Source organism: Bufo bufo, chromosome 3, assembly GCF_905171765.1.
Source record: "Bufo bufo chromosome 3, aBufBuf1.1, whole genome shotgun sequence".
Taxonomy (NCBI): Eukaryota; Metazoa; Chordata; class Amphibia; order Anura; family Bufonidae; genus Bufo; species Bufo bufo.
Genome location: NC_053391.1, coordinates 699,753,735 through 699,772,416, shown reverse-complemented (window position 1 = coordinate 699,772,416; position 18,682 = coordinate 699,753,735). Strand labels below are relative to the sequence as shown.

Sequence of the window (18,682 nt, the reverse complement as noted above, 5' to 3'; positions counted from 1 at the left end):
AGCAGCACAGAGGATTTCAGGAGAGGAGTGCGCTGATCCGGTAGGTGGTCACAGGGTGAGAGTTACACAGTGGAAGGAGCAGCACAGAGTATTTCAGGAGAGGAGTGCGCTGATCCGGTAGGTGGTCACAGGGTGAGAGTTACATAGTGGAAGGAGCAGCACAGAGGATTTCAGCAGAGGAGTGCTCATCCTTCATGTCTCTATAGATATTTTCGCGGTCCAATCTGTTCTATATGATATTATACACTTGGGGGAGGACAGAAGGCACGTTCCCCACGACCCCACCGAGCCTCCTCAGCCGAGCGGCAGTGCAGAGGTTTGCCCCAGTCTCACAGTTAACCCATTGCTTTCCTCGTCTCCCAGGTGTTAACCAGTTCTGTCAGGACATTATAGACATGATCTGCAGATGTCCCCCATGGTGCACCAAGCTTCTTCTGTTCTTCAAGGCATGCTGGGTCTTCTGCACCCCCCTCCTGCTGCTGGTGAGTGACCTTCTAGTCATCGCTTTATTTCAGAGGGTGTAAATGTTTTGGGGTGAACCTCCCGGGGATGGGAGCCAGTGAGCGTTTAGTGTAATCTTATGCAGGTTCGGTTGTGCTGCCCTCTGCAGGCGATGTATAACACAACACAATGACTGCATATAGGACACGGGCGCCATCTAGTGGTCATAACTGTTTACTGCAGCGGAACACCCTGTGCCCGGAGACACCAGGCGCCTTCATCTTATAGGGGTGCACTATTTACCCTTCTGGAAAGCACCTAGTAGGCATAAGGAGTCTTATAGGGTGCGGATTCTAGAAAAATAAATGCAAATGAGCTCATTCCAAAAAGAAAAGAAGTCTGAACCTCAGATGCCACCAGATGTAAGGCAGCTCTCCTGTGAGTCAATGTTCGAACCTTTAACTAGGCCTTGAGACATGATATTAAATAAGCCGGCACCTCATCTGCAGACAATGTTTCTGGGAGATGGCCCCTCATCCGAGCAGAGAGAACTGGGCGAGAGGCCTAGGTTAGGATTCGGAGGGGTACTATTTCCCGTTATGGCCTGACAAATGTCTTTCACCCAGTTAGGTCGGTTCTCTCTGCTCTGCATTGAAGAGGGAAATGACCCCAAAACAGCTGCCTGCAGATGTTACTGGCTTAGTCAATATCCAAGTTAAGTCACAAGGCCTGTTTAAAGGGAAACAGCCCCCAAACTAAAGTGAGCAGTGCTGAGGCTGGTTATGTAGCTTTTATTTCTGCTCTTCCATTCGTCCTCGATACATCAGCGTCAGAATGCGAGTGTGACAGAACCGGACTTGGCGGCACTTACACTATACTCCGCTTACTCCAGTATGGGGGTGTTTTGTAACGGACAGGTTCCCTTTAACAGATCGACCAGTGACTTATAGACTAGCGACCGTACCTCTGGTGCCGGCTGCGGCTCCGCTTTCTTCTTTTTCACTTCATTTTATAGTATTAGACACCGACTTTCTATTTTTGCAGTTTATTCTGTTCTACATCTTCATGGAAATGTACAACACCCCACTGCGCTACGGCCGCTATGAGTACCCCCGCTGGGGCAAGGCGCTGGGGGTGTGTATGGGGACCTTGTGCTGCATCCAGATTCCCATCTGGGCCGGAGTCGCAATCTTCCAACAGTCCGGGACGCTGCTTGACGTGAGTAAATCTGATTGTAAATTATCATGTGTGGAGAAGGGCACCGTTTATCAGCCCGTCGCTGCCCCGCGCCCCCTCCCTCCCCAGTGTCGGCCAGTCGCTGCCCCGCGCCCCCTCCCTCCCCAGTGTCGGCCAGTCGCTGCCCCGCGCCCCCTCCCTCCCCAGTGTCGGCCAGTCGCTGCCCCGCGCCCCCTCCCTCCCCAGTGTCGGCCAGTTGCTGCCCTGCCCCTAATTACTGTCCACTGTTTTTTCCAGAGATTTAAGAATTCTCTCCGCCCGTTGAACTCTTGGCGCACGGCCAGCGAGCAGCGGGATCAGTCCAGTGAAGTCGTCGATGTTCCTTACACCGTGAACCTGACCACCCAAGACTTCAGTGACCTTGTCTGGCAGAATGGGGGCAGCAGTGAGGCCTGAGGCTCATCATGGCAGGGACCCCATAAATACCTCACTTTTCAGTCACCTGCCTGATATCAATGATGGCGCCACGTGCCAGGAGGTGTTACAGGGGCTTCCTGCAGTACCACCTGCTGTCTGGTCCCATTAGCTCTGGATGAAGGTCATTGTGGAGCCCTGTTAGATGAACTCCACTGATGAAGGGTCTGGTGTCCACACAACCAGCATCTCCTCCAGTGATGGACACATCCGGACCTCACAAATCCTTGTTGTACAAGGGACTTACCTCTATATAAGAAATAGACGCTGGTTACAAGGTAACGACAACCTCAGGCGGCTCCGCTGGAGACCATGGACAACGGCGGCGTTCAACAATCATCCTGGAGATACAGTCTGGGTCCTAAACAGATTGGGTTCACATCCGATCCACCAAATGCAGATGGAATGTGGCCCTTTCATTAAAAATAAAATGCAGGCAGCCCCCCCGTGTACAGGCCGCATCTGTATGTCCATTCCGCAGCCCCACAAAAGAATAGGAAACTGATGCAACGCGGACGTTACATGTATGTTGTGCTGACTGTAAAATACATCTGGGAATGGACCGAGAGTCGGCTGTAAGAGGCTCGCAGCCAGGGCGCCATCACTTCTGCAACACCATGACCCAGGCGAACGTGTCCGCTCTACAGGCTCTCGTCCGGACCGGGGTTGGGCCCAGTTTCCTCCCACCACCGGACAGGGATAAAGTCCGCACAAGAGGAAACGCTGTTCCGTGTTTGGCCCTGAGCAGACGTGGCTCCTGTATGGATGTATTACACAGCGGGATTAAACCCTTTGTAAGACGTGATGGTGGCGGCTGAAGCTCCTTCCTCTGTAGAGATCGGCATCTTCCAGGGTTCCTGGAGGCACCGGGGGGCGAGCAGTGGTGCTCTGCAGGCTTTCTGGTCACCCCCCTGACATTGAAGACGCAGTGTTAGACCCTCAGATGGTACTGCTTCTCCTGCAGAGTCCATCACCCTACACTGTGGGGCCACGGACCACCATGGTGGTGTAATCTCCATACTAGCAGCTGGTCATCAGTCATGAACATTGAGGAGTGTCTATAGGACCGGCGGGGGGAGGGGGTCTACACGACACTGAGTATACCATCTGCATGACGGGATGGCTCTCAGGTCTACACGAGTTTCCTTCTAGCTGTAGGTGCAGCAGACTGACACTGTGCTAGAGGCACTCGTCCATCCATGACCTGCTGCTCCTCATGTACAGAATAATCCCTAAACTACAGGGTCAGTGGGGCCAGCACAGTACAGGGGTGCACGTAACACCCATGGCGGTCCCCCTGCGACCAGATGTGCTATAATAAGCAACTTCATCATTACATATGATTTCTGATCTACAACTTTTCAAGATCTCTGCTTGCTGGCTCTGCTGTCAAACATGTACTATTAGAAACTGAAAACCAACCCTGACATCATACTTCTAACAGCTGAGGGTTAGTGACCGTGTAACAGTACAGGGGAGAGAGCTGCTGCTGGGTTTAGCTCGCAGAGGACTGTCTGATGCATTGTAACGAACCGTCAGCTCTACGGTAGCGTCGACCACCAGGATTAATAAATTGAATTTTTTTCTATATATATATATTTTATTGTGTTGTGTTTTTTCGGCATGCCCATCAGAAGCAAAGAATACAGAAGAAAACGTCATACAAACATCCCCCGCCAAATAAAACTCACCACCTACACCCAAGTAAAAACCTACCTACACCCTCCTCAGGGGTTTATCAGTTTTTTTCAGTGGCAAAGGGAGGAAAGGTTCCCGAAAGCCATGCATAGCAAAGCGGGGAGAGGCAAGCGGGGGCGAGTGCGATCAGCCCCGAAATACAGGAGGATGAGCAGCCTGTGCCCTCCGGCCCCCCCCACTGCGGGGAGGAGTGGGAGAAGCACCCGGTCCTGGCTCCCACCTCGCAGCCTCCTCGGTCCTGCATGTAATGAGGGGTGACAGCGCTCCTCTCTGCACCCACCATCTTCCGTCGCTCTCGCAGACCACACCGAGTCTCTATTTCTTTGGCTTCTTAAAGAGACTGAGCGTCAGCTTCTTCTTGCCGGAGGTGGGGTCGTTGTCCTCGCCCGTAGACCCGCTGTCCTCGTCTCCTGGGTTCTTCTTGGCGGCCAGCTGTGGGATCCGCGTGCTCTTGGAGTGGTTGTGCTTGGCCTCGGTGCCAGGGGAAGGGGTGTCGGCGTCTGTGGAGCTCGGGCTGTGGGATCGGGAAGAGTCGGAATAGTGCGGTCCCGTCCCGCCCGTGCTGAACTCTCCGAGGGTGAAGGACTTCTCACTGAGCTTCTCCAGCTGGGGGCTGTCGGAAAGTCTCTGGAGGGCCCCCGCCGAACTGGACTGTTCCAGCTGGCGGTTCCCACCGTTGGGGGTTTGGCTACTGGACGGCAGCTCTTCCAGGGTTCGGTGAGACAGCGAGGATTTGGGGATCTTCCCAAGACGAGAATCGCCCATGTACGGGATGGAAGAATCTGAATCCGAACGACTCAACTCCCTAAGAAATAAGGACAGAGGAGACCATCAGAAAAGGCAGCGGGGGAGGCGCTGTAATGAGGCGCGAGGTTTCACAGTAATGTCAGTACACACCAAACACATCTATACACAAAGAGGCCATAAAGCTGAGGGTCCCCCCCCCCGCAGTATTATAGAGGGTGCGGGCGCTCCGCCAACTGTCTGTAAGAGGCCATAAAGCTGAGGGTCCCCCCCGCAGTATTATAGAGGGTGCGGGCGCTCCGCCAAGTGTCTGTAAGAGGCCATAAAGCTGAGGGTCCCCCCCCCCCCCGCAGTATTATAGAGGGTGCGGGCGCTCCGCCAAGTGTGTTATAGAGGGTGCGGGCGCTCCGCCAAGTGTCTGTAAGAGGCCATAAAGCTGAGGGTCCCCCCCCCCGCAGTATTATAGAGGGTGCGGGCGCTCCGCCAAGTGTCTGTAAGAGGCCATAAAGATGAGGGTCCCCCCCGCAGTATTATAGAGGGTGCGGGCGCTCCGCCAAGTGTCTGTAAGAGGCCATAAAGCTGAGGGTCCCCCCCCCGCAGTATAATAGAGGGTGCGGGCGCTCCGCCAAGTGTCTGTAAGAGGCCATAAAGCTGAGGGTCCCCCCCCGCAGTATTATAGAGGGTGCGGGCGCTCCGCCAAGTGTCTGTAAGAGGCCATAAAGCTGAGGGTCCCCCCCCGCAGTATTATAGAGGGTGCGGGCGCTCCGCCAAGTGTCTGTAAGAGGCCATAAAGCTGAGGGTCCCCCCCCGCAGTATTATAGAGGGTGCGGGCGCTCCGCCAAGTGTCTGTAAGAGGCCATAAAGCTGAGGGTCCCCCCCCGCAGTATTATAGAGGGTGCGGGCGCTCCGCCAAGTGTCTGTAAGAGGCCATAAAGCTGAGGGTCCCCCCCCCACAGTATTATAGAGGGTGCGGGCGCTGCGCCAAGTGTCTGTAAGAGGCCATAAAGCTGAGGGTCCCCCCCCTGCAGTATTATAAAGGGTGCGGGCGCTCCGCCAAGTGTCTGTAAAAGGCCATAAAGCTGAGGGTCCCCCCCGCAGTATTATAGAGGGTGCGGGCGCTCCGCCAAGTGTCTGTAAGAGGCCATAAAGCTGAGGGTCCCCCCCCCCCGCAGTATTATAGAGGGTGCGGGCGCTCCGCCAAGTGTCTGTAAGAGGCCATAAAGCTGAGGGTCCCCCCCCCCCCCCCGCAGTATTATAGAGGGTGCGGGCGCTCCGCCAAGTGTCTGTAAGAGGCCATAAAGCTGAGGGTCCCCCCCCGCAGTATTATAGAGGGTGCGGGCGCTCCGCCAAGTGTCTGTAAGAGGCCATAAAGCTGAGGGTCCCCCCCCCCCGCAGTATTATAGAGGGTGCGGGCGCTCCGCCAAGTGTCTGTAAGAGGCCATAAAGCTGAGGGTCCCCCCCCCGCAGTATTATAGAGGGTGCGGGCGCTCCGCCAAGTGTCTGTAAGAGGCCATAAAGCTGAGGGTCCCCCCCCCCCCCGCAGTATTATAGAGGGTGCGGGCGCTCCGCCAAGTGTCTGTAAGAGGCCATAAAGCTGAGGGTCCCCCCCCCCGCAGTATTATAGAGGGTGCGGGCGCTCCGCCAAATGTCTGTAAGAGGCCATAAAGCGGAGGGTCCCCCCCCCCCCGCAGTATTATAGAGGGTGCGGGCGCTCCGCCAACTGTCTGTAAGATGCCATAAAGCGGAGGGTCCCCCCCGCAGTATTATAGAGGGTGCGGGCGCTCCGCCAAATGTCTGTAAGAGGCCATAAAGCGGAGGGTCCCCCCCGCAGTATTATAGAGGGTGCGGGCGCTCCGCCAACTGTCTGTAAGAGGCCATAAAGCTGAGGGTCCCCCCCCCGCAGTATTATAGAGGGTGCGGGCGCTCCACCAAGTGTCTGTAAGAGGCCATAAAGCTGAGGGTCCCCCCCGCAGTATTATAGAGGGTGCGGGCGCTCCGCCAAGTGTCTGTAAGAGGCCATAAAGTTGAGGGTCGTCCCCCCCCCCCGCAGTATTATAGAGGGTGCGGGCGCTCCGCCAAATGTCTGTAAGATGCCATAAAGCTGAGGGTCCCCCCCCGCAGTATTATAGAGGGTGCGGGCGCTCCACCAAGTGTCTGTAAGAGGCCATAAAGCTGAGGGTCCCCCCCGCAGTATTATAGAGGGTGCGGGCGCTCCGCCAAGTGTCTGTAAGATGCCATAAAGCTGAGGGTCCCCCCCCCCCGCAGTATTATAGAGGGTGCGGGCGCTCCACCAAGTGTCTGTAAGATGCCATAAAGCTGAGGGTCCCCCCCCCCCGCAGTATTATAGAGGGTGCGGGCGCTCCGCCAAGTGTCTGTAAGAGGCCATAAAGCTGAGGGTCCCCCCCCCCCGCAGTATTATAGAGGTTGCGGGCGCTCCGCCAAATGTCTGAGAGACCATAAAGCTGAGGGTCCCCCCCCCCCCCGCAGTATTATAGAGGGTGCGGGCGCTCCGCCAAATGTCTGAGAGGCCATAAAGCTGAGGGTCCCCCCTACAGTATTATAGAGGGTGCGGGCGCTCCGCCAAGTGTCTGTAAGAGGCCATAAAGCTGAGGGTCCCCCCCCCGCAGTATTATAGAGGGTGCGGGCGCTCCGCCAAGTGTCTGTAAGAGGCCATAAAGCTGAGGGTCCCCCCCCCGCAGTATTATAGAGGGTGCGGGCGCTCCACCAAGTGTCTGTAAGAGGCCATAAAGCTGAGGGTCCCCCCCCCCGCAGTATTATAGAGGGTGCGGGCGCTCCACCAAGTGTCTGTAAGAGGCCATAAAGCTGAGGGTCCCCCCCCCGCAGTATTATAGAGGGTGCGGGCGCTCCGCCAAGTGTCTGTAAGAGGCCATAAAGATGAGGGTCCCCCCCCCCCCGCAGTATTATAGAGGGTGCGGGCGCTCCACCAAGTGTCTGTAAGAGGCCATAAAGCTGAGGGTCCCCCCCCCCCCAGTATTATAGAGGGTGCGGGCGCTCCGCCAAGTGTCTGTAAGAGGCCATAAAGCTGAGGGTCCCCCCCCGCAGTATTATAGAGGGTGCGGGCGCTCCGCCAAGTGTCTGTAAGAGGCCATAAAGCTGAGGGTCCCCCCCCCCCGTAGTATAGAGGGTGCGGGCGCTCCGCCAAGTGTCTGTAAGAGGCCATAAAGCTGAGGGTCCCCCCGCAGTATTATAGAGGGTGCGGGCGCTCCGCCAAGTGTCTGTAAGATGCCATAAAGCTGAGGGTCCCCCCCCCTCGCAGTATTATAGAGGGTGCGGGCGCTCCGCCAAGTGTCTGTAAGAGGCCATAAAGCTGAGGGTCCCCCCCGCAGTATTATAGAGGGTGCGGGCGCTCCGCCAAGTGTCTGTAAGAGGCCATAAAGCTGAGGGTCCCCCCCGCAGTATTATAGAGGGTGCGGGCGCTCCGCCAAGTGTCTGTAAGAGGCCATAAAGCTGAGGGTCCCCCCTACAGTATTAGAGAGGGTGCGGGCGCTCCGCCAAGTGTCTGTAAGAGGCCATAAAGCTGAGGGTCCCCCCCGCAGTATTATAGAGGGTGCGGGCGCTCCGCCAAGTGTCTGTAAGAGGCCATAAAGATGAGGGTCCCCCCCCCCCGCAGTATTATAGAGGGTGCGGGCGCTCCGCCAAGTGTCTGTAAGAGGCCATAAAGCTGAGGGTCCCCCCCCCCGCAGTATTATAGAGGGTGCGGGCGCTCCGCCAAGTGTCTGTAAGAGGCCATAAAGCTGAGGGTCCCCCCCCGCAGTATTATAGAGGGTGCGGGCGCTCCGCCAAGTGTCTGTAAGAGGCCATAAAGCTGAGGGTCCCCCCCCGCAGTATTATAGAGGGTGCGGGCGCTCCGCCAAGTGTCTGTAAGAGGCCATAAAGCTGAGGGTCCCCCCGCAGTATTATAGAGGGTGCGGGCGCTCCGCCAAGTGTCTGTAAGATGCCATAAAGCTGAGGGTCCCCCCCCCTCGCAGTATTATAGAGGGTGCGGGCGCTCCGCCAAGTGTCTGTAAGAGGCCATAAAGCTGAGGGTCCCCCCCGCAGTATTATAGAGGGTGCGGGCGCTCCGCCAAGTGTCTGTAAGAGGCCATAAAGCTGAGGGTCCCCCCCGCAGTATTATAGAGGGTGCGGGCGCTCCGCCAAGTGTCTGTAAGAGGCCATAAAGCTGAGGGTCCCCCCTACAGTATTAGAGAGGGTGCGGGCGCTCCGCCAAGTGTCTGTAAGAGGCCATAAAGCTGGGGGGCCCCCCCCCCCCCCGCAGTATTATAGAGGGTGCGGGCGCTCCGCCAAGTGTCTGTAAGAGGCCATAAAGCTGAGGGTCCCCCCCCGCAGTATTATAGAGGGTGCGGGCGCTCCGCCAAGTGTCTGTAAGAGACCATAAAGCTGAGGGTCCCCCCCCCGCAGTATTATAGAGGGTGCGGGCGCTCCGCCAAATGTCTGAGAGGCCATAAAGCTGAGGGTCCCCCCTACAGTATTATAGAGGGTGCGGGCGCTCCGCCAAGTGTCTGTAAGAGGCCATAAAGCTGAGGGTCCCCCCCCCGCAGTATTATAGAGGGTGCGGGCGCTGCGCAGGAGAAGCGCCTCCAGCAGATTGTGAGGGATGCTACAAATTACTGCCATTCATCCCCCCAGACGACGGCTTGTGACCATGTTTAGTATGGAAGGCGCAGGCGCCCGCGCAGCGCTCCGTCCTGCAGCCATTGCCTTTTATGTACTAAAATGTCAAAAATTCAGCAAGCGCTGGTTCGTGCAGAGTTGACCCCCGTGTGACCTCCTCACCGGGTCACCTGACCTTAACCCATTAGATGCTGCAGGACGGGTTGTAATATACACAGCCCCCCATCTAATACAGAGTAACTCCAGCCACATCCAGAGCTGCAACCCCAATTCTGTTGTTCAATCACATCTTACACTCCAGCCACATCCAGAGCTGTAGTCACTATTCTGATTTTACATCATCTCTAATACTGTAGTCTCACCCAGAGCTTCAGTCAGAATTCAGCCGTTATGTCTTATACTCCAGTCACACTCAAAGCTGCATTTAACATTCTAATTGTTCCCCGTAAGATCTCTTTCTGTTGGTTCAGCATCGGCACCGAGCAAACAGCTTGAAACGTGTCAGCGCCGCACTGATGAATGCCAAGCATCAGCCCCCGGGCATGGGAGGTGAATGGAGACTATATGATTGAACTGCAGCACTGGACGTGACTGGAGTACAAGATATCATGGAATAGTACTATTGTGAGTGCAGCTCTAGATGGGACTGGAGTATACTATGTAATAGGATTGTGACTGCAGCTCTATATGGGATTGGAGTAAAAGATATGATACTTAAGCAGGACTGTGACTGCTGTTGTGGACATGCAGGATTGGGACTGCAGCCTTCTATGTGACTAAAGTATATAATATGTAATAGCAGGTCTGTGACTTCAGCTCTGGATGTGACTGGAGTAAATAATGTAATAGCAGGTCTGTGACTGCAGCTCTAGATGTGACTGGAGTATATGATGTAATAGCAGGTCTGTGACTGCAGCTCTGGATATGACTGGAGTATATGACGTAATAGCAGGTCTGACTGCAGCTCTGGATGTGACTGGAGTATATGATGTAATAGCAGGTCTGTGACTGCAGCTCTGGATGTGACTGGAGTATATATGTTATAGCAGGTCTGTGACTGCAGCTCTGGATATGACTGGAGTATATGACGTAATAGCAGGTCTGACTGCAGCTCTGGATGTGACTGGAGTATATGATGTAATAGCAGGTCTGTGACTGCAGCTCTGGATGTGACTGGAGTAAATAATGTAATAGCAGGTCTGTGACTGCAGCTCTAGATGTGACTGGAGTATATGATGTAATAGCAGGTCTGTGACTGCAGCTCTGGATATGACTGGAGTATATGACGTAATAGCAGGTCTGACTGCAGCTCTGGATGTGACTGGAGTATATGATGTAATAGCAGGTCTGTGACTGCAGCTCTGGATGTGACTGGAGTATATAATATGTTATAGCAGGTCTGTGAATGCAGCTCTAGATGTGACTGGAGTATATAATATGTAATAGCAGGTCTGTGACTGCAGCTCTGGATGAGACTGGAGTATATGATGTAATAGCAGGCCTGTGACTGCAGCTCTGGATGTGACTGGAGTATATGATGTAATAGCAGGCCTGTGACTGCAGCTCTGGATGTGACTGGAGTATAACTGATGTGTTTCTAGACAATGAACACGTTGGGGGGGGGTCACAAACTTTCCCTAATGTTTTAGTTCTTTCGCATGGCACGGGGGTCGTTAGTTTCTTTCCCGTAATGACGGGGGAGGGGAGCATGCATTCACAGCGCAGGCGGGTGTTAGTGAGCAGGCAGCGCACACGTCACAGCACGCCCATGCGGCTCTACCCAACGCACGGTGTCCCGGAGGTGAGGTCTGGCGGGGGCAGGTCGGGCAGAGAGTCCATCTGCAGGTAGTAGGTGGTGGACTGGTGGTAATAGACCGGCAGGGCGTGCGGTGGGGGAGGGGGACACGCGGTGGCGGCGGTGGTGCCGGGAGGATGATGCTCGGAGCTGAAGGACTGTCCGTGAGAAAGGCTGCGCATACGGTGGAGCGACACTTTGCTGGGCCGGTACATGACGGGGGGGCTGGCGGCCTCGGACTGGCCGACCGCGTGACCTTCTACCAACCTCTGCGATCCCAGCGTGGAGAGCGGCGAGTCGGTGTGCCGGTGGCGGAGCGAGGGCGCTGAGGAGAGAAGAGACAACACCACGTGAGACCCCAGTACAAACCAGTACAGACCTTCCCAGCATGCACAGCAGTGGGGTGAGTGAACATGCCGCCATATGAGGCTATGGCGCCACAGACATCATTAGTCTAGAAGATCCGTGTAAGCAGCGGACGCGACGCCTCCTCCGGTGCTCGGGGATGATGGGGGTGACCCGCTGTGTGAGAGGGGCAGAATGGGATCGGGGATGATGGGAGTGACCCCCCGGGCCCCGGGTGCACACGGGCAGCAGGAAGAAGGTGGTGACGGGTTATAGTAGAGACATGGACCAAACCAGAGAACTTCCAGAGGGCGGACTCCTCGGAGCAGGTGGACGGGCGCTCGCTGGACCGGCGTCCCATGAGCCAGGCGGCGTCTGTCTCAGCCGGGAGAGAAACGGTCAGTGAGGGAGAGGCCGCCCCCCGGCCAGCTGCGCGGTCACATGACACCCCCCCCACCAGGACACTTACACTGCATGCTGATTGGAGAGACGATCTCCTCGTCCAGGTCGTCCAGGTCGTCACTCATGATAAAGTGGGTGGGTGCCGGCCGGGCGCCGCCCATCAGAACCGGGTCCATGTTCAGGAACGCCATCAGGGCATGCAGACCCGGGTTATTGACAATCTGGAAGCCGCAGAGCATCTCAATCTGGTGCCAGCGGTGCAGACGCTCCCGTAACGCTGCGGTCACCTCACTGAGGGCCTGCCTGGGGGAGGGGGACAGGTCAGCCACAGGACACGGGGGGCAGTGCCAGCGGGGGGCTCCTTTATAAGGCACTTACTTTGCAGACAGGATCTTATGGTCCACATCATCCAGCGAGGAGGAGTGCGCCACGTGGAAGGTCCCGAATAACGTGTTCCTCTTCTTCTTAATCTTCTCTGCCTGGAACAAAAACACACGATGTGGTGAGTGAGACGGCGCGGGCGGCGGCGGCGGCAGCACCGGGAACGCCCCCGAGGTCCGCACCCCTTCCTTGGCCAGCGTCAGCTGCTTCTCCGCGCTCTGCTTCTTGATGTTGTAGTACTGGACCTCCACCTCGTGGGTCAGCTGCAGCCACTTCTGGAGGGCCTCCGGGGCCGACCAGTTACTGTGCGACTCCAGCTCCTTCTCCGCGTTCCTCAGAGCCATGCGCACCTGCGGGGGGGACGACACACGGGTCAAGCTGGGGGCCACGGCGTGGGGCACTACTAATACAGGTACCCTGAACACTGCGATAATGGGGGTACAGTCCTGGGCACTAGTAATACAGGTAATATAGGGGTACAGTCCTGGGCACTAGTAATACAGGTAATATAGGGGTACAGTCCTGGGCACCACTAATACAGGTAATATAGGGGTACAGTCCTGGGCACTAGTAATACAGGTAATATAGGGGTACAGTCCTGGGCACTAGTAATACAGGTAATATAGGGGTACAGTCCTGGGCACTAGTAATACAGGTAATATAGGGGTACGGTCCTGGGCACTAGTAATACAGGTAATATAGGGGTACAGTCCTGGGCACTAGTAATACAGGTAATATAGGGGTACAGTCCTGGGCACTAGTAATACAGGTAATATAGGGGTACGGTCCTGGGCACTAGTAATACAGGTAATATACCCTGAAGACTGATATTCGGGGGGTACAGTCCTGGGCACTAGTAATACAGGTAATATACCCTGAACACTGTGATATTCGGGGGGTACAGTCCTGGGCACTAGTAATACAGGTAATATACCCTGAACACTGTGATATTCGGGGGGTACAGTCCTGGGCACTAGTAATACAGGTAATATAGGGGTACAGTCCTGGGCACTAGTAATACAGGTAATATAGGGGTACAGTCCTGGGCACTAGTAATACAGGTAATATAGGGGTACGGTCCTGGGCACTAGTAATACAGGTAATATAGGGGTACAGTCCTGGGCACTAGTAATACAGGTAATATAGGGGTACAGTCCTGGGCACTAGTAATACAGGTAATATAGGGGTACAGTCCTGGGCACTAGTAATACAGGTAATATAGGGGTACGGTCCTGGGCACTAGTAATACAGGTAATATAGGGGTACAGTCCTGGGCACTAGTAATACAGGTAATATAGGGGTACAGTCCTGGGCACTAGTAATACAGGTAATATAGGGGTACGGTCCTGGGCACTAGTAATACAGGTAATATAGGGGTACAGTCCTGGGCACTAGTAATACAGGTAATATAGGGGGTACGGTCCTGGGCACTAGTAATACAGGTAATATAGGGGTACAGTCCTGGGCACTAGTAATACAGGTAATATAGAGGTACAGTCCTGGGCACTAGTAATACAGGTAATATAGAGGTACAGTCCTGGGCACTAGTAATACAGGTAATATAGGGGTACAGTCCTGGGCACTAGTAATACAGGTAATATAGGGGTACAGTCCTGGGCACTAGTAATACAGGTAATATACCCTGAACACTGTGATATTCGGGGGGTACAGTCCTGGGCACTAGTTATGCAGGTAATATACCCTGAAGACTGTGATATTCGGGGGGTACAGTCCTGGGCACTAGTAATACAGGTAATATACCCTGAAGACTGATATTCGGGCGCGGGGGGGGGGGGGGGGGGGGGGGGGGGGTACAGTCCTGGGCACTAGTAATACCGGTAATATACCCTGAACACTGTGATACTTGGGGGGGTACGGTCCTGGGCACTAGTAATGCGGCTCTCACCTGCTCCAGCTCCTGCTCTGCGTACTTCTGCCGGCTCAGCTCGTTCTCCGTTCCCTCTCGCAGCTCCCGCAGCCTCTGCGCCTCCTGTTTGGCCAAACTGATCTCATTCTGCAGCTTCTTCTCCAGATGGACCTTCTCCACCTCCACCGTGCGGTGCTCCTCCTGGGCCTTCTGGAGTCTGCAGACAGGACAGGGGCTTGTTAGGGAGACAGGTGCGGGCACAGGTATAGGGGCAAATCATCATCAGGGTGGGTGAAGGTGCAAACGAGACGGCAAGTGGAGCCTGGCACCCCCTTACTGGGCAAGCACTAGAGTAACCGCTGCCAGGCATCTGGACAACTCCTGAGGGCCAATCCCATGGAGGAGAGGTTCAGTCCTTGGTAAACTGTCCACTTTGTTTACCTTGGCACTAACATGTAGAGTTTTTCTCAATGAGGGCACACATCCAGGGTGGGGGTGCAGGTATCCTCATTGTGCCAGCCTGCAGCAGAGACACACACACTTGGCACCACCATCCAAGCCAGGGGCGTAGCTATAGGGGATGCAGAGGTAGCAGTCGCTACCGGGCCCAGGAGCCTGAGGGGCCCAAAGACCCTTGTGCTGCATAAGAAGACACCAGCATAATAGAAAGTGCATGCTGGCTGTGGCGAAACCAACCTCGCCACTGGGTTTTGGAGGGGCCTGGCTACTAGCCTCTTACCCCAGGATTATGGGCCCTCTCATCAGCCAGGCCTCATTTGTTCACAAAGGACTTGGACTAACTTGAACTCTCACCCCCACGAATTAGACCAGGGTTCAAGTTAGTCCATTACGTTTGGTAATTGTATTTTGTGGATTGCGTCTCAGACAATGCTCATTGTGTTAGTTAATTGCGCCTCAGACAATGCTCATTGTGTTTTGTTTATTGCGTTACAGACAGAGGGAAGGGGATTTTGTGTACAATTGCTGGGGAGGTTTGAATACTGTAAATGCATGTGATTGGCTGTTTTTACAAAACCCTGTGGGTGGTGGCCTTGTTGGAAGATGTGTATAAAATGCTTGTGTGTTAGAATAAAGTGGTGCTTTATACCTTCATGAAGTTTTGGCTCATGTTTGGGGAATGCGATAACTACACTCTTGGGGATTTCTATATCACAATACTCCCCTGAGTATAAGCTCTTGTAAGAGCTTGTTCATGGTTTCTGCTCTCTGGATGTAGGAGAGGTTCACCCACTGGAGCCTGGAGCCTTGTCGTAGGTCCAGGGTGGGTAGGAGACGGCGAGACCTCCACCAAGCTTCGGCGGTTCGTGGGGTCTGCAGTGCTGACGGTGTCAAGTGGAGTGCTTGGAGTCCTCTGGAAGCACTAGGAGCATCTATCAACGGAGGTACCCGGTCGGGGTGCTAGGCGTTCCGTTACACTGGTCAAGTTACACCTCTGGCTGGAGGGAAGGGGCTAGGTCAAGAATTTGGCATGGGGGGGGGGGGGGGGGGTGCAGTTTCAATTTTTGCCTTGGACGGCACAAAGGCGGGGCCTAAGCTGAACTCTTGCACTAGGGCCCATGAGCCTTTAGCTATGCCCCTGATCCAAGCCTTGATAAGTACCCAGTGACCGATTCTGTCCGGCTGCAGGCTGCGCTACCCTCTGCTCACCACTAGAGGTCACTGTGGCTGCACTACCCTCTGCTCACCACTAGAGGTCACTGTGGCTGCACTACCCTCTGCTCACCACTAGAGGTCACTGTGGCTGCACTACCCTCTGCTCACCACTAGAGGTCTCTGTGGCTGCAGGCTGCACTACCCTCTGCTCACCACTAGAGGTCACTGTGGCTGCACTACCCTCTGCTCACCACTAGAGGTCCCTGTGGCTGCAGGCTGCACTACCCTCTGCTCACCACTAGAGGTCACTGTGGCTGCAGGATGCACTACCCTCTGCTCACCACTAGAGGTCACTGTGGCTGCAGGCTGCACTACCCTCTGCTCACCACTAGAGGTCACTGTGGCTGCAGGCTGCACTACCCTCTGCTCACCACTAGAGGTCCCTGTGGCTGCAGGCTGCACTACCCTCTGCTCACCACTAGAGGTCCCTGTGGCTGCAGGCTGCACTACCCTCTGCTCATAACTAGAGGTCCCTGTGGCTGCAGGCTGCACTACCCTCTGCTCACCACTAGAGGTCCCTGTGGCTGCAGGCTGCACTACCCTCTGCTCACCACTAGAGGTCTCTGTGGCTGCAGGCTGCACTACCCTCTGCTCACCACTAGAGGTCCCTGTGGCTGCAGGCTGCACTACCCTCTGCTCATAACTAGAGGTCCCTGTGGCTGCAGGCTGCACTACCCTCTGCTCACCACTAGAGGTCCCTGTGGCTGCAGGCTGCACTACCCTCTGCTCACCACTAGAGGTCGCTGTGGCTGCAGGCTGCACTACCCTCTGCTCACCACTAGAGGTCTCTGTGGCTGCAGGCTGCACTACCCTCTGATCACCACTAGAGGTCTCTGTGGCTGCACTACCCTCTGCTCACCACTAGAGGTCCCTGTGGCTGCAGGCTGCACTACCCTCTGCTCACCACTAGAGGTCCCTGTGGCTGCAGGCTGCACTACCCTCTGCTCACCACTAGAGGTCCCTGTGGCTGCAGGCTGCACTACCCTCTGCTCACCACTAGAGGTCTCTGTGGCTGCAGGCTGCACTACCCTCTGCTCACCACTAGAGGTCTCTGTGGCTGCAGGCTGCACTACCCTCTGCTCACCACTAGAGGTCTCTGTGGCTGCAGGCTGCACTACCCTCTGCTCACCACTAGAGGTCGCTGTGGCTGCAGGCTGCACTACCCTCTGCTCACCACTAGAGGTCGCTGTGGCTGCAGGCTCGTTTCCAGTACACAGGCCACATTCCTCCGATGAGTGATCAGGGGATGCGCGGCTCTGAGCGGTCTCAAGGAGGAATGTCCTGTGCCCGCTGAGTCACCGCCACTTAAAGGGGACATATGGTGGTGAACCAGCTGCTAAACAGGTGCTCTTTAAAAAGGAAGGGGGAGGGGCATCTGGGAATGTGGAGAAAAACACAATGATGATGAGAGTCCTACTGATTACAGTCCGGTCCTGGCTGGGTTTTGATTTCCTAGACCCCCAAATACCTGCCCCATGTGTAATGAGCCTCCCAAATACCTGCCCCATGTGTAATGAGCCCCCCAAATACCTGCCCCATGTGTACGGAGCCTCCCAAATACCTGCCCCATGTGTACGGAGCCTTTCCCCCAAATACCTGCCCCATGTGTAATGAGCCTTGCCCCCAAATACCTGCCCCATGTCTACCGAGCCCCCCCCCCAAATACCTGCCCCATGTGTCCGAAGCCTTGCCCCCAAATACCTGCCCCATGTGTCCGGAGCCTTGCCCCCAAATACCTGCCCCATGTGTACGGAGCCTTGCCCCCAAATACCTGCCCCATGTGTACGGAGCCCCCCCCCCCCCCCCCCCCCCCAACTACCTGCCTCATGTGTACAGAGCCCCCCAACTACCTGCCTCATGTGTACAGAGCCCCCCACATACCTGCCCCATGTGTACAGAGCCCCCCACATACCTGCCCCATGTGTACGGAGCCCCCACATACCTGCCCCATGTGTACGGAGCCCCCCACATACCTGCCCCATGTGTACGGAGCCCCCCACATACCTGCCCCATGTGTACGGAGCCCCCCACATACCTGCCCCATGTGTACGGAGCCCCCCACATACCTGCCCCATGTGTACGGAGCCCCCCACATACCTGCCCCATGTGTACGGAGCCCCCCACATACCTGCCCCATGTGTACGGAGCCCCCCACATACCTGCCCCATGTGTACGGAGCCCCCCACATACCTGCCCCATGTGTACGGAGCCCCCCACATACCTGCCCCATGTGTACGGAGCCCCCCACATACCTGCCCCATGTGTACGGAGCCCCCCACATACCTGCCCCATGTGTACGGAGCCCCCCACATACCTGCCCCATGTGTACGGAGCCCCCCACATACCTGCCCCATGTGTACGGAGCCCCCCACATACCTGCCCCATGTGTACGGAGCCCCCCACATACCTGCCCCATGTGTACGGAGCCCCCCACATACCTGCCCCATGTGTACGGAGCCCCCCACATACCTGCCCCATGTGTACTGTTGTGCCTTTTCATAGGTAAATGCATTGATATCCAATTATTCTAGTGAAGATGGATGTTCATTGCCTTTAGAGCCATGCTCGACTATAGTTACAGTTTTGTATGTCTTGAGTAGGCCAAAGTAAGGTCACACAAAGGTTTCTGCTCTTCTGTGTTATTATTCTCATGAATGACCCAGTCTGAGAAGAGGCCTCCTTGTCTACTTATACATTTATGACGGGAGAAAGAGAAGCTCTATGCAGCTGGTGATAATTACCTATACAATTAGGCATTTATTAATGAAGCAAAATATATAATATTCATGTATTCATTTAATGAGCCTTAGTTAGTCCTTAGCATAGGACAATCAGTAGGACATATATATTACTTTATATTATATTGTTATGAAGACAACATGTACCCAGTATATTGTATATATTTCTCATTAGGAGAATATTTGTCTCTAAAAGAGTGTCTGTGAAGATGTGTGTTTTTAACAATCACATCTTTGGTATGACAGAGGAGTTACTGAGATCTCTGTGAGAAAACAAGGCCATTTACGATCCATAAATTAGCAGTGTGAGAAACG

The 18,682-nt window shown here is 55.2% G+C and overlaps 2 protein-coding genes and 1 long non-coding RNA gene across 9 annotated transcripts in view; 2 read left to right on the top strand and 1 right to left on the bottom strand.

The window, feature by feature from the left end:
- Positions 1-3,676, top strand: part of LOC120996628 (sodium-dependent proline transporter-like) — a 31,414-nt gene extending 27,738 nt beyond the window's left edge. Inside the window, exons 13-15 of the mRNA XM_040426682.1 lie at positions 364-482; positions 1,486-1,659; positions 1,915-3,676. Of these exons, the coding sequence (XP_040282616.1) occupies positions 364-482; positions 1,486-1,659; positions 1,915-2,073 (452 nt within the window). The 3' untranslated portion in view covers positions 2,074-3,676. The remainder of the gene's footprint in view (positions 1-363; positions 483-1,485; positions 1,660-1,914) is intronic.
- A 44-nt stretch (positions 3,677-3,720) lies between these two features.
- Positions 3,721-18,682, bottom strand: part of STIM1 (stromal interaction molecule 1) — a 37,891-nt gene continuing 22,929 nt past the window's right edge. The window contains exons 7-13 of one of the 7 annotated variants that reach the window (XM_040426677.1): positions 13,995-14,172; positions 12,271-12,438; positions 12,086-12,186; positions 11,775-12,010; positions 11,600-11,680; positions 10,955-11,285; positions 3,721-4,594 (exon numbers count right to left, since the gene is read on the bottom strand). In XM_040426677.1, coding sequence (XP_040282611.1) covers positions 4,105-4,594; positions 10,955-11,285; positions 11,600-11,680; positions 11,775-12,010; positions 12,086-12,186; positions 12,271-12,438; positions 13,995-14,172 — 1,585 coding nt within the window. In that variant the 3' untranslated portion in view covers positions 3,721-4,104. Of the gene's footprint in view, positions 4,595-10,954; positions 11,286-11,599; positions 11,681-11,774; positions 12,011-12,085; positions 12,439-13,994; positions 14,173-18,682 lie in introns of all 7 variants that reach the window. The other 6 variants (XM_040426675.1, XM_040426679.1, XM_040426678.1 and 3 more) reach the window with 6 other exon arrangements.
- Positions 4,910-8,799, top strand: LOC120996629. The gene is made up of 3 exons (XR_005777822.1): positions 4,910-6,563; positions 6,855-6,956; positions 7,099-8,799. It is a non-coding gene; the product is annotated as an uncharacterized LOC120996629 (long non-coding RNA).